Below are 13,796 nucleotides of genomic sequence, written 5' to 3'. Positions count from 1 at the left end.
CCAGGCCAGGCTGGACCTGTGGGGTGGGGGCAGGCCTGGCCCCAGCCCGGCCACTGCCCTGGAAACCCCTCCTCCGCTAAGATGCTGATGTAACATCCAGGATTTGACGTTTTACTCTCCAATTCTGCAAATCCAGACGGAGGAGGTTTTAAGAGGCCGTTGCACCCTGCAATAAAGTGGGGGACACAGGAATCTTGGTCGTCAGGGTACCCCCTTCCCTCGGGGGGGTTTCGCCCCCCAGCACACACAGCCCCTGAGCCGGCGCGGAGGCCCGACGCCCCGCGGCTGCCGGCGGTCTCCGCCCCGGGCCGCCATTGGCTGTTGCCATGGCACCAGCCCGTCTTCCCGCACCTTCATTGGCTGTCTCGTCCGCATCCCGCATCCCGCATCCTCCCCCGCTCGCGGTGGTCTCGCCCAGCGCTAGGAGCGGCGGCGCCGCCTGCACAGGCCCGGACCGGGCTTTGTCCGCCCTGGAGCCCCTGCCTGCGCCGCGGAGACCCCGGAGCCGGCGCTCCGAGGCCACCGCGGGCCGGGATTTCCCGTGGGGCCCGCGGAGCTGCGCAGAGGGAGGAGGCCCCAGGCCCGGGCGCCCCGCCAGCCCAGCTGCAAGTAAGCAGGTGTGTGTCCTCGGGGAGGAGGGCAGGGGGCGCGACCTCCGCCTCGCGTCGAGGTTTCCATCCCCCTCTCTCTGCATTGCCCGTCAGCACAGACTCTGGACCCTCCGTTTCCCTAGGCTGGGCGCTGGAGGGGAAACTGTGTCCCAGTGAGCTGGGTGTCAGCGTCTCTGCAGCCGGTCCTGCGCACACACCCACTCACGGGCTTCACCATCCGGACCTCCTTGAGGTGATCGGAGGGAGGGATGGGCAGGCCTGCTGTGTGTCTTGGGGGGTGTTGCCGCACCTCTCTGGGCGTCAGTTTCCCTCTCTGGAAAGAGGGGGTTTGGATTAAAGGAAGGAGAAAGGCCCCTTTGGGCCTGACTTCCCCCACCTGTGCCTCCCTGCCCTGAAATGCAGCCCACTCAATAAGACCAGCCCCCAGTCATGGTGCCTTCAGGGAGTGATCTCTCAGGAAGGCCCCCAGGAGGCTACACGATGCAACCTGGGGGTGAAAGGCAGGCAGAAGAGCTTCGTGGAAGAAGCTGCACTGTGTGGGATGGCAGGACTTAGAAAAGGTACTCTAGGCAGGGCAACTGCATGTGCAGAGAGCCTCCAGCTGCTGAGTGAGTCGTGGTGTACATGGAGGAGTCAGAGCTTATCCTGAGGGCACTGGGGAGCCATGGAAGGTGTTTGAACATGGGAGAAATGGGATCTAACTTGTGACATTTAAAACTCCCTCTGGCTGTGCACAGGGGATTGTGGGAGGCCAGGAAGAGGCTGATCAGAATGTCCTGACAGAGGGGTGTCAGGAGCTGGGGGAGGCACGGTCCCTCTGGACAGAGCTTGGAGGAACTAGCTAAGTCTGATGAGGACACAGAAGTGACCACCAAACGTGGGGAGAAGGAAGGTGTCTGCGACTTGGCTTGGGTCAGCTGAGAAGAGCCATGTGGGGGAGGCCTGGGTTTGGGGAGCAGGAGGCAGACGTGTGTTACTTTGCACTTCATCTGGTCCTTCCACCCGGCTGGGCATGGGATGGTGACATGGGGCTTGAGCCACACCCCAGGGTCTCCCTGCATGTAGCCCCCAACCCCAGACCTGATTCCCAGTGGAGACCTGAACAGCTTTGGACATCAGCGGATCAGGGTGGGAGGTGACGGCTGCCAGCCTCTGCTATCTGAATTCCAGTCTCTGTGCCCCTCCCACCCTGCCCTTGGGCACTCCTGCCCTGCAGGTTCCTCAGAGGGGCAACCCAAGGCCAGAGAGGGGCGAATCCTGTCGGGCCTCCAGCCTGGACTTTCCAGCCCCTCTGGGGCAGCGTCTGGGTGCCAGACCTCGGTTCCTAGGGCCTGATTTCTCCCTCTGGGAACAGCCAAATGGTGGTCCCTGAGACTCAGACCAGGAAGGAGCCAGATGACGTGGAAAGCCACACACGGGGTCCCCTGAGCGGGCCGGGACAGCCTGACCCTATCCTCCCACCTGGGACCCAGCCCCACCTCTACTCCTGTCCCAGCTGTGCCCCTAGTGACATCTGGGTGGGAGGGGAGAGGATGAGGGGGCACCTGGGGGTCAGAGGATGAATGACAGGTGAATATATCTGTCTTGCCAGGTGGAGGAGGGACAGGCAGGCCGGACAGGGCCGCTGTGAGGAGGGGGCTCAGGCTGGCAGGGGGAGGTGGCAGAGGGATGGGCTGCCATTGGTACATCTGAGACAAAGGCGGAGGGAGGAGGCGAGCACTGATGGGAAAGGAACAAAGAGGGAAGGGGGGCGTGGGGGGGGGGGCGTGAGGAGGGGCTCCGGCAGGAGGGCCAAGCCGAGGGAAGAGGTACCGGCCAGCTGGACAGAGGGAGGAGGCCAGGCTGGAGCCAGAAGACGGCCAGAGGCACAAAGAAGCTAGCGGCACTGGTAGAGCCAAGGGATGGGGCAGGGGCTGCCGGGGCCAGCAGGGACCAGCTGAAGGCTGCGCAGGGGGTGCGGGCCACACAGGTAGCCACCCTGAGCCCAGCCACTGATGGAGGGGGCATGGGGCTGCTGCGGTGATGGTGGTGGGCTTGGGTCCATCTGTCCCGCCGTTTCTGCACATCTTAGGTGTCACCCGCTGGCCATGATGGTGTTTTTATTGTCCATCAGCAGGGACAGCTGGTGTGGTCTCTCCCCCCCGCGTGTGTGTCTGTCAGCCTCTGGCAGGCTGTGCTTTCGTGGGGGAGGGTCCTGTCTGTCTGTCTGTCGCCCTCTCTGGCTGTGAGCCTGGGGCTGCTGGGCTGGCCAGTTGGCTTGCTGGGTTAGGCTGTCCCAGCTGTCTGTGTGTTTGTCCCGCTGTCAGGACGTGTCCTGGGGGCTGGGAAGGAGAGGCCGTCTCATCGTCTGTCAGTTGACTGGTCAGTTGGAGGTTCAGCTGTCCGTACGTCTGTCTGCTGGCCCCTCTGTCTCCTGTTGGGGTCACCTCTCACTCCACCTGTCCCTCTGCGCCCGGGATTCCCTGGCCAGCACCACGTGGGCCTGTACTTGTCCACACCAGTGACTCCTGCCTGAGACCCCCAAACTAGGATCAGGCAGGAGGGCTGGGGCTTAGGTCAGGGGCTGTCCAGAAGGCATCACCGTGCCCTCCCCAGACCCTCAGCTGAACCCTCTGACCCTGTGATCCCAGACACTGCAGGAGCTGAAGATGGCGAGCTCCGTGGCACCCTACGAGCAGCTGGTACGGCAGGTGGAGGCCTTGAAGGCTGAGAACAGTCACCTGAGGCAGGAGCTACGGGACAACTCCAGCCACCTGTCCAAGCTGGAGACAGAGACGTCAGGCATGAAGGTGGGGGCCTACATGGAGGAGGTGGGCTAGGGTCCCAGGGGGTGGCCCCCGGCAGCCCGGTGCAGTGGCTGATGCCTCCCTGCCCTCTTTCCTGCCCCTGCAGGAGGTCCTGAAGCACCTACAGGGAAAACTGGAGCAGGAGGCCCGAGTGCTGGTGTCCTCGGGGCAGACGGAGGTGCTGGAGCAGTTGAAGGGTGAGCGGTGGGGCCACCCGCAGAGGGAGCGGGAGAGGCTGGGGAGAAAGGCAGACGGGACCTCTGACCTCCGCCCTCTCCCCGCCTATCCAGCCCTGCAGATGGACATCACCAGCCTGTACAACCTCAAGTTCCAGCCGCCCGCCCTGGGCCCGGAACCTGCCTCCCGGACCCCTGAGGGCAGCCCGGTACACGGCTCCGGGCCTTCCAAGGACAGCTTTGGGGAGCTGAGCCGGGCCACCATCCGGCTGCTGGAGGAACTGGACCGGGAACGGTGAGCGGGCGTGGGAACCCAGCCTCGGGCAGCTGGTGCCTGACTCCATCCCCAGCGGGCTCTGCCCTCGAATTCACCCACCCGCATATGTCTCTGCCCACACCTCACACGCCCCACCCACTTGCATATGGCACCGCCCACCGAACAAACCCCACCCACCTCAAAGCTTCTTCCCCACGTGGCCTCCCTCCCCTTCTCCAGCCCGGCTGACCTTCTCCAGCCCGGCTGACCTCAGCAGGAGTGCAGAGAGGATGGGGGACGTTCCTGGCTGAGGGAAAGTCTCCTTGGAGACGTCCCCAGGGGTCTGCGACACGCAGGCATTGCCAGGGACCGGGCTGTGTCCGGTGCCACGGCTCAGCCAGGCCTGGAGCCAGAGGGGCTCAAAGCAGTCTTTGTAGAGACAGAGTTGTGGCCCAAGAAACGTGGGCTCAGGGCCAGCAGAGGGAGGCAGGGTCCGGGCACCGTGTGCAGCTGGGAGGGGTTGAGTGTGGTCACATGGGGCCATTGAAGAGCAGCACGGAGTTGTTTGTACTCTGCTGTGGGACCTCACTCAGCTCCCCTAAACCCTCCCAGCCTAAGACTCCTGCCCTGTAAAATGGGAATGGCCGTGCCTCCCGTGGGGTTAAGGGAGCGCTCTGTTGCACCTGGTGCTCTTTGAGCCTGAAGCTACCTTGTAAGCTGGAGGGAGATTAACAGTTATCTGAGAAGTATAAGAGGCAGAACAGCCTCCCTCAGTCTTTCTTCAAGGAGGAGAATTTCCAAAGGAACTGTTTTCTCTCTCTCTTTCTTTGTTTTTGTTTAATACGTATAGTTTGAGACAGGGTCTCACTCTGTTATCCAGGCCGGAGTGCAGTGGTATGACCATGGCTCAGTGCAGCCTGGACCTCCCAGGTTCAGGTAATTCTCCCACCTCAGCCTCCCATGTCAGGGAGAAGCTGGAACCACAGGTGTGAACCATCATGCCTGGCTACGTTTTTGTACTTTTTTTTTTTTTTGAGAGGGAGTCTCGCTCTGTCGCCCAGGCTGGAGTGCAGTGGCCGGATCTCAGCTCACTGCAAGCTCCGCCTCCCGGGTTCACGCCATTCTCCTGCCTCAGCCTCCCGAGTAGCTGGGACTACAGGCGCCCGCCACCTCGCCCAGCTAGTTTTTTGTATTTTTTAGTAGAGACGGGGTTTCACCGTGTTAGCCAGGATGGTCTCGATCTCCTGACCTCGTGATCCGCCCGTCTCGGCCTCCCAAAGTGCTGGGATTACAGGCTTGAGCCACCGCGCCCGGCCCGTTTTTGTACTTTTTTTTACCCCTGAGACGGAGTTTCTCTCTGTTGCCCAGGCTGGAGTGCAGTGGCGCGATCTCAGCTCGCAGAAACCTCGGCCTTCCAGGTTCAAGTGATTCTCCTGCCTCACCCTCCCAAGTAGCTGAGATTACAGGCACGTGCCACCACGCCCGGCTAATTTTGTATTTTTAGTGGAGACGGGTTTCACCATGTTGGTCAGGCTGGTCTCAATCTCCTGACCTTGTGATCTGCCCGCCTCCCAAAGTGCTGCGATTACAGGTGTGAGCCACCGCACCCAGCCAATTTTTTGTACTTTTTGTAGAGATGGGAGTTTTACTATATTGCCCAGGCTGGTCCCGACCTCCTAGGCTTAAGCAAGGAATTTGCCCGCATCTGCCTCCCAAAGTGTTGGGATTACAGGCCTGACCCGTGAGCCACTGCTCCTGGTCTTTATTTATTTATTTGTTTGTTTATTGAGATACGGTCTCGCTGTCACCCAGGCTGGTGTGTGGTGGTGCAATCACGGCTCACTACAGTCTCAAGTGATCCTCCCGCCTCAGCCTCCTGAGTAGCTGGGACTAAAGGCACGCGTCACCACAACTGGCTATTTATTATTTTTTTGAGACAAAGTTTCCCCCTTGTTGCCCAGGCTGGAGTGCAATGGTGCGATCTCAGCTCACTGAAACCTCCGCCTCCCGGGTTCAAGGGATTCTCCTGCCTCAGCCTCCCAAGTAACTGAGATTACAGGCATGTGCCACCACGCCCAGCCAATTTTGTATTTTTGGTAGAGACGGGGTTTCTCCATGTTGGTCAGGCTGGTCTTGAACTCCCGACCTCAGGTGATTCTCCCGCCTCAGCCTCCCAAAGTGTTGCGATTACAGGTGTGAGGCAACGGGCCTGGCTGACCGGCTACTTTTTATTTTTTAATTTTTATTTTTTCCTTTTTAGAGAGGGGGTCTTGCTGTGTTGCCCAGACTGTTTTCTCCCCTTTAATTTTTTGCATCCCCCAATTAATTTCAGTACCCACCCCCCCCCACCTTAGCGCGGGGAGCGCCACGGGAGAGACAGTGCCATGTTGCCTGTTAAACTTGGCATACAGTAAGCGCCAACAAGTGAGTACAAATACCAAAATAAACACATATACATGGCTCCGCCCTCTGAGCCGCCCCCACTGACTTGCTCCCCCAGGTGTTTCCTGCTGAATGAGATTGAGAAGGAGGAGAAGGAGAAGCTCTGGTACTACTCTCAGCTGCAGGGCCTGTCCAAGCGCCTGGACGAACTGCCGCACGTGGAGACGGTGAGCGGGCCGGGGAGGGAGGGGGCAGCACGCCTGCCCACCTAGGTTGCGGGAAGCGGCGTGGGGAGGAACGGGGCCTGGCCCAGGCGCCCCTCACCGTGGCCCGCCCGCCTGCCTTTCCCAGCAGTTCTCGATGCAGATGGACCTGATCCGGCAGCAACTTGAGTTCGAGGCCCAGCACATCCGCTCGCTGATGGAGGAGCGCTTCGGCACCTCGGACGAGATGGTGCAGCGGGCACAGGTGCGGTGGTGGGCGGGGTGGGGCGGTGTGGTGGTAGGTGGGGCCCTGTGCCAGTGGGCAAATCAGTGCAGAGATTTATTATGGGCGGGGTCTGGGGTAATGGGAGGAGTCTTATGCCTCCTGGGTTGGGGGGTGGGGGGCGGTCTGGTTCAGCAGGCGAAGCCAGAAGCTGGAGGTGTTGGTGGGTGGAGTCGGAGGAGTCAGAGCAGAGCCTGAGCACAAGGGTGGTGGGGTGGGACACTGGAAGGTGGCGTGGCCTGTGGGCAAGGCCAGATCAGTGGGTGGGTGGGGCCTAGAAGGATGAGGTCTAGGTTCTGGGTGGAGCCCAAATGGGAAGTGGGAGGAGTCAGAGCCTGCGATGGGCTAGATAAGGGCAGGGTCTAGAAGGAGAAGGCGGGGTTAAGACAGTGGGTGGGGTCATATCACAGGAGGCAGGGCTTAGGGAGAGGGCAGGGCTGAATCAGGGAGAAGGCAGAGTCAGAGTCCAGGGACGAAGTCATCCCAGGAAGAGGTGGGGTCAGGGCCTGGGGCGGGGTCATCCCAGGAAGAGGTGGGGTCAGGGCCTGGGGCGGGGTTTTCCCAGGGTGGGGTCGTCCTAGGGAGAAGGCGGGGTCGGAGCCGGGGGCGGGGTCGGAGCCGGGGGCGGGGTCAGCCCCAGCACTCACCCTCCTCTCGTCCTGAGCAGATCCGCGCCTCGCGCCTGGAGCAGATTGACAAGGAGCTGCTGGAGGCGCAGGACCGAGTGCAGCAGACAGAGCCCCAGGTACCGAATGGGGCAGAGCCAGGGCCCAGGGGTGGTGTCGGCCCACGCAGAACGGGGCTCCTAGAGTCCTGCTCTCCCCCACCCACATCATCATGGGCGAGCAGGCTGAGTGCTTTTTGGGGTGCTCTGGGACTGTTTCCCCGACCCTGGTCCTCTCCCTGCAGGCCTTGCTGGCGGTGAAGTCAGTGCCGGTGGACGAGGACCCGGAGACAGAGGTCCCCACACACCCTGAGGATGGCACCCCTCAGCCGGGCAACAGCAAGGTGAGGGGGAGGGCGGAACAGGGGCAGGCGCAGCTGTCTGGGCTGGGAGGGGGATCAAGTCTGCATCCTTGCCAGTTGTAGTGCCCTCCCAGGCCTCCATCCAGCACCCCCTTGGGTGTAGGAAGGTCCCCCCTGGCGTGCAGCTTACGGAGAAGCTGGGGGCCTGGCGAGGTGGATGGGGAAACATCCCGTAGCGGGGACTGAGTGGGGCACCGTAGGTGTCGCTGTGGAGTCCCTTGGCTGTGTGCTGCCACCCTAGGAATGCCAGGTGAGGGGGGCCAGCCTCCCCGAAGCACGTGTGCAGCTTCCTGGCACCCCCGATCCGTCCCCAGTTGTGCGTGGGGTCACAGGGCTCCCACCGGGTTTCCCGGTGTGCGGGGGCAGGTGAGCGACCCCACCCTGACCTTGCGCTCCTCCTAGGTGGAGGTGGTCTTCTGGCTGTTGTCCATGTTGGCGACGCGCGACCAGGAGGATACAGCGCGCACGCTACTGGCCATGTCAAGCTCGCCCGAGAGCTGCGTGGCCATGCGCCGCTCGGGCTGTCTGCCACTGCTGCTGCAAATCCTCCACGGCACTGAGGCCGCGGCCGGGGGTCGCGCCGGGGCCCCCGGAGCACCGGGCGCCAAAGACGCACGCATGCGCGCCAACGCAGCGCTGCACAACATCGTCTTCTCGCAGCCGGACCAGGGCCTGGCGCGCAAGGAGATGCGCGTCCTGCACGTGCTGGAGCAGATCCGTGCCTACTGCGAGACCTGCTGGGACTGGCTGCAGGCCCGAGACGGGGCGCCCGAGGGAGGCGGCGTCAGCGGCGGTGAGTGCCTGGCCTGGTGGGCCCCCTCTGCGCAATTAACGTGCAGCTAGGGCTTCCCGGGGGGGGGGGGTGGGCGGTGGGCGACTAGGACCTCCAGCCTTTGCTGCCTGCCTTCTGGAGTTGGAGACTGCAGTACCAGGCCAAGGCCTGTGGGGGCCTTTGACGTTGGGAAAAGACCCGCCCATGATTGTACCTGGCAGAGTAAACGCTCCCTAAGTCGTTGAATGCATGGATGGATCGTGGGTAGCTCTCGAAAGTTGGGTGCAGACTTGGAGATTCTTTTTTTGCAGTTGATGGCAAAGTTAATATGGGGGCCGGGACTCACACCTGTGATCCCAGCACTTTGGGAGCCCGAAGCGGGAGAATTGCTTGAGCCCAGGAATTTGGGGCTACAGTGAGCCGAGATCACGCTACTGCACTCTAGTCTGGGCCACAGAGCGAGACTTTTGTCTCATAAGTTTTATTTTTATAAAGGACAGCACAGCTCAAAGGTGTGGTGCTCCAGGACCTCCCTCCCTTCCCAAGGCTGAGTGAGGGAGGCCACCCCGTCATCCCATCTTAGAGAGGCTGGGAAACGAAGCCCCAGCTTTGCAGCCATTTGTAAAGCTCCTGGGATCCTTCAGGCCTAGGGGGTCGGGAGAACCTTCCGGAGTCAGCTGGGACATTTCCTGGGAATAGGGGCTCTGATCTGGTCTCTCTGCCCACAGCCCCGGTCCCCATCGAGCCGCAGATCTGCCAGGCCACTTGTGCGGTTATGAAGCTGTCCTTTGATGAGGAGTACCGCCGTGCCATGAACGAGCTAGGTGAGTGTGCCAGCTCCTCTGGGAGCCGTCCTCCAGCCCCCGAACAGCTCCTCAGCTGCTAAAGGGACAGAGGCTGTGTCATCTGCAGGGTGGGGATTGGAGCCCTATGTGGTGTCTTACGTTTGAGGACATTGCAACATCTTCTCTTTGTCAATATAAAAGTAATTGAGGCCGTGTGAGGCTGCTCATACCTGGGAGGCTAAGGCGGAAGGATCACTTTAGCCCAGGAGTTCGAGACCAGGCTGGGCAACAATCGTGAGACCCCCCCCTCCCCCAATCACTACAAATAAATAAAAAATTAGTCCCAGCTACTGGGGAGGCTGAGGTGGGAGGATCGCTTGAGCCCAGGAGGTCAAAGGTGCAATGAGCTATGATCACGCCACCACACTCCAGAGTGGGCAACCGAGCCAGACCCTGTCTCAAAAAGAAAAGTCTTGCTATAACATTTTTTTTTTTTTTTTGAAACAGTCTCAATCTGTTGCCCAGGCTGGAGTGCAGTGGTACAATCTCAGCTCACTGCAACCTCCACCTCCCAAGTAGCTGGGATTACAGGTGCATGCCAACACGCCTAATTTTTGTATTTTTAGTAGAGATGGGGTTTCACCATGTTGGTCAGGCTGGTCTCAAACTCCTGACCTCAAGTGATCTACCCCCACTCGCCCTCCCAAAGTGCTGGAATTGCAGGTGGAACAAGCCACCACACCCAGCCGAAGCCTGGCTCCTTTCTGAGGCTGCGTGACGTCCCATCATGTGGCTGGGGCACCCTGGGCTGACCCACTTGTCCTGCTCTGGCTGCTCCCCACTCCTGGCTCTGTGCACCATGCTGTGGTGAACCTGGATGTATGTGTTTCGGTCTGTAAGTTTTCTGAGACATGTCCCTAACTCACTTCCCCAAAGGATGTCTCCACTGACCCACCCCTGCCCTGAGAAGTCAAATTTGCCTCTGTTGTCTTTGAAGGGGGAGAAAAGTGTTTTGGTGACAAGTCCTCTCCCTCTGACTCCCAGGCACCATCTCCCTGTTGATTCCCCCTTTTGTAACGGGAGAGCTGGGCGAGTAAAGAGGGTGGGTGTGACCATCATCACCCATCACCACAGCCCTGTCTGTGCTGGGGACACTGCTCTCCATCTGATGGTCCCGGAGTGGATTATTAGAGGATGCAGGGGCCCTTCCCTGAGGCACCTATCGAACAGGGCAAGGAAGAGCATTCCAGGCTGAGGGAACAGAGGGAACAGAGGGAACAGCAGGTGCAGAGCCCCAGCGGCTGGAGGAAGTGTGAGCCAGGGTTGACAGGAGGCAGGGGTGGCAGTCACAGGGCACTAGGGGTACGCCTGTGGGTCTGGCAGCAGGGTGAGGCCCTACTGAGGCCCTGCCGGCTCCTGGAGGAGGTCTCAGACTTGAGCCTGGAAGGGGGACTTGAGGAGGACACGTCTGGAGGGTAGGGAGGGCGTCTGGGCAAGGGAGCGAGGTGGGGCAAGGGGGCGAGGTGGGGCAAGGGGGCGAGGTGGAACAAGGGAGCAGGCAGGGCCGTCCCTGCCATCCGCCAACCTTGTCGGGTCCCCACAGGTGGGCTGCAGGCCGTGGCAGAGCTGCTGCAGGTTGACTATGAGATGCACAAGATGACCCGGGACCCGCTGAACCTGGCGCTGCGCCGCTACGCGGGCATGATCCTCACCAACCTCACCTTTGGGGACGTTGCCAACAAGGTGCCCGGGGGCAGTGGGCGGGTGGGACTGGCACTCCCCTCATCTGGTCTCCCAGGGACTGTCTGAGCCTCCTTCCAACTCATCCCAGCCTTGAAACAGCCCTGAGAGCTGGGGCCACTTATCCCCAACTTGCAGACGGGTAGACTGAGGCCCAGAGAGTGCGATGCTGGGGGACAGGAGCCCATGCTGGACTTCCTCCACCCAGCGGTGTCCTCACACCCACCCTGATGCTGCCTCTGCAGAAAACGGCCCTCATTGTAGAGGGGGCCCCGAGGCTGGGTGTCTGCCCCTGTCTGGGCCTCAGTTTCCCGACCTGAGCATGGGGTAACCCTCCCATGGTGGTCAGGATCAGCAGGGGTTCGGGTTTGCAGCTGCAGCACAGACGGGGCTGGGAGGTGAGGGGCGCCGTCTCCCTCCTGCCCCACCCCGTGACCCTGGCTGCATCACCCCCGACAGGCCACCCTGTGTGCGCGCCGGGGCTGCATGGAGGCCATCGTGGCCCAGCTGGCCTCGGACAGTGAGGAGCTCCACCAGGTACGGGACAGGGTGCTGGGGACAGCCTTCCAGGGCGTCCCTGACAGGCAGAGGCCCCTCCCCAGGGGTGTGGTGGGCTGGCGGGGGGGTCCCGTCCGACTCTCTGCAGCCTCACACTTGCTGGGGGGGTTTGGGGGGCCTGGACCCTAGTCCCACCACCCCTGCCCCTCACCCCACGCAGGTGGTGTCCAGCATCCTTCGGAACTTGTCCTGGAGGGCCGACATCAACAGCAAGAAGGTGCTGAGGGAGGCGGGCAGCGTGACAGCCCTGGTGCAGTGTGTCCTGCGGGCCACCAAGGTGGGCACCCAGCGGGCGGCAGGGATGGTTCTTCAGTCACTGGAAGGAGACGCTGGCGGCAGCGGGGGAGCTCTCCGACTTGGGAGGAAATCACGTTGTTAGTTGCTTAGTGGGTGGTCCAGCCTCAGACTGGCTGGAGCTCACGCCTCATGTCACTGCTCTTTGAAAGCAAGTGTGGGCCGGGCACGGTGGCTTACCTGAGGTCAGGAGTTCGAGACCAGTCTGGCCAAAAGGGTGAAATCCCGTCTCTACTACAAAAAAATAGCCGGGTGTAGTGGCACGTGCCTGTTAATCCCAGCTACTCAGGCGGCTGAGGCAGGAGAATCGCTTGAACGTGGGAGGCGGAGGTTGTGCCACTGCACTCCAGCCTGTGCCACAGAGCAATACTGCATCTCAAAAAAAAAAACAACCTCACTGAACGTGAGTGTGGGAGCCTTTCTTCCCGGCCTACTCAGGCCCTGACCCGCCCCTCTCCCGCCCCTCATCCAGGAGTCCACCCTGAAGAGTGTGCTGAGTGCCCTGTGGAATCTGTCTGCACACAGCACGGAGAACAAGGCAGCCATCTGCCAGGTGGATGGCGCCCTGGGCTTCCTGGTGAGCACCCTGACCTACAAGTGCCAGAGCAACTCGCTGGCCATCATCGAGAGCGGCGGCGGCATCCTCCGCAACGTGTCTAGCCTCATCGCCACCCGTGAGGACTACAGGTCAGCCCCCACCCCCCTACCCGCACTCAGGCAGCTGCACTCGGGGCGGGCGCAGGGGATCTGGGCTGGGCACTGTCCTCCTGTGAACGGATGCTCCCACGGCTTTCCCCGTGGCTGCTATTTGCAGGATAAATACATCCCAAATATTGCGTGAGATATACTAAAATGCGGACTTATTACATTAAAAATTACTTCAGGCCAGGTGCAGTGAATCACGCTTGTAATCCCCAGCACTTTGGGAGGCCGAGGCGGGCGGATCACCTGAGGTCGGGAGTTCAAGACCAGCCTGACCAACATGGAGAAACCCGGTCCCTACTAAAAATATAAAATTAGCCAGGTGTGGTGGCGCACACCTGTAATCCCAGCTACTCGGGAGGCTGAGGCAGGAGAATCGTTTGGACCCAGGAGGCGGAGGTTGTGGTGAGCTGAGATTGCACCACTGCACTCCAGCCTGGGCAACAAGAGCAAAACTCCAGCTCAAAAAAAAAAAAACATTCAGGCAGCCAGGCACGGTGGCTTACGCCTGTAATCCCAGCACTTTGGGAGGCCGAGGCAGGTGGATCACAATGAGGTCAGGAGATCGAGACCATCCTAGCTAACACAGTGAAACCCCGTCTCTACTAAAAATACAAAGAATTAGCTGTGCGTGGTGGTGGGCGCCTGTAATCCCAGCTACTCAGGAGGCTGAGGCAGGAGAATGGTGTGAACCCAGTAGGTGGAGCTTGCAGTGAGCTGAGATTGTGCCACTGCACTCCAGCCCAGGAAACAGAGAAAGATTCTGTCTCAAAAAAAAAAAAAAAAAATTACATCAGGCTGGGCTTGGTCCCTCATGCCTGGAATCTCAGCACTTTGGGAGGCCGAGGCAGGCGGATCACCTAAGGTCGGGAGTTCGAGACCAGCCTGACCAACATGGAGCAAACCATCTCTACTAAAAATATAAAATTAGGCAGGTGTGGGCCAGGCACAGTGACTCACGCCTGTCATCCCACTGGGAGGATCACAAAGTCAGGAGATCCAAACCATCCTGGCTAACACGGTGAAACCCTGTCTCTACTACAAATACAAAAAAATTAGCTGGGCATAGGGGCGGGCACCTGTGGTCCCAGCTACTGGGGAGGCTGAGGCAGGAGAATGGCGGGAACCCAGGAGGCGGAGCTCGCAGTGAGCCGAGATCACGCCACTGCACTCCAGCCTGGGCAACAAGAGCAAAACTCTGTCTCAAAAAAAAAAAAGAAAG

At 60.6% G+C, this 13,796-nt stretch overlaps 1 protein-coding gene across 1 annotated transcript; it reads left to right on the top strand.

Annotated features, from left to right (window-relative positions):
* The first annotated feature begins 435 nt into the window (after window positions 1-435).
* LOC111526795 (adenomatous polyposis coli protein 2-like) lies at window positions 436-12,713 on the top strand. The gene is made up of 14 exons (XM_023192728.2): window positions 436-617; window positions 3,242-3,400; window positions 3,504-3,594; window positions 3,688-3,868; window positions 6,330-6,438; window positions 6,563-6,679; window positions 7,365-7,442; window positions 7,607-7,705; window positions 8,126-8,516; window positions 9,224-9,319; window positions 10,884-11,023; window positions 11,480-11,557; window positions 11,739-11,855; window positions 12,345-12,713. Exons 2-14 carry the CDS (start codon window positions 3,260-3,262, stop codon window positions 12,711-12,713), a joined length of 2,007 nt encoding a protein of 668 aa, XP_023048496.1. The 5' UTR covers window positions 436-617; window positions 3,242-3,259.
* The last annotated feature ends 1,083 nt before the right edge of the window (window positions 12,714-13,796 follow it).

This window comes from Piliocolobus tephrosceles, chromosome 21 (assembly GCF_002776525.5).
Source record: "Piliocolobus tephrosceles isolate RC106 chromosome 21, ASM277652v3, whole genome shotgun sequence".
Classification (NCBI taxonomy): domain Eukaryota; kingdom Metazoa; phylum Chordata; class Mammalia; order Primates; family Cercopithecidae; genus Piliocolobus; species Piliocolobus tephrosceles.
Note: the sequence above shows the minus strand (reverse complement) of the source record. Positions and strands in the feature narration are given on the sequence as shown.

Coding starts and splice junctions, on each gene's coding strand:
- LOC111526795 (XM_023192728.2), top strand. CDS start 3,260: ATGGCGAGCTCCGTGGCACCCTACGAGCAGCTGGTACGGCAGGTGGAG. Junction 3,869..6,329: donor GAGGAACTGGACCGGGAACG/GTGAGCGGGCGT, acceptor TTGCTCCCCCAG/GTGTTTCCTGCTGAATGAGA. Junction 7,706..8,125: donor CTCAGCCGGGCAACAGCAAG/GTGAGGGGGAGG, acceptor CGCTCCTCCTAG/GTGGAGGTGGTCTTCTGGCT.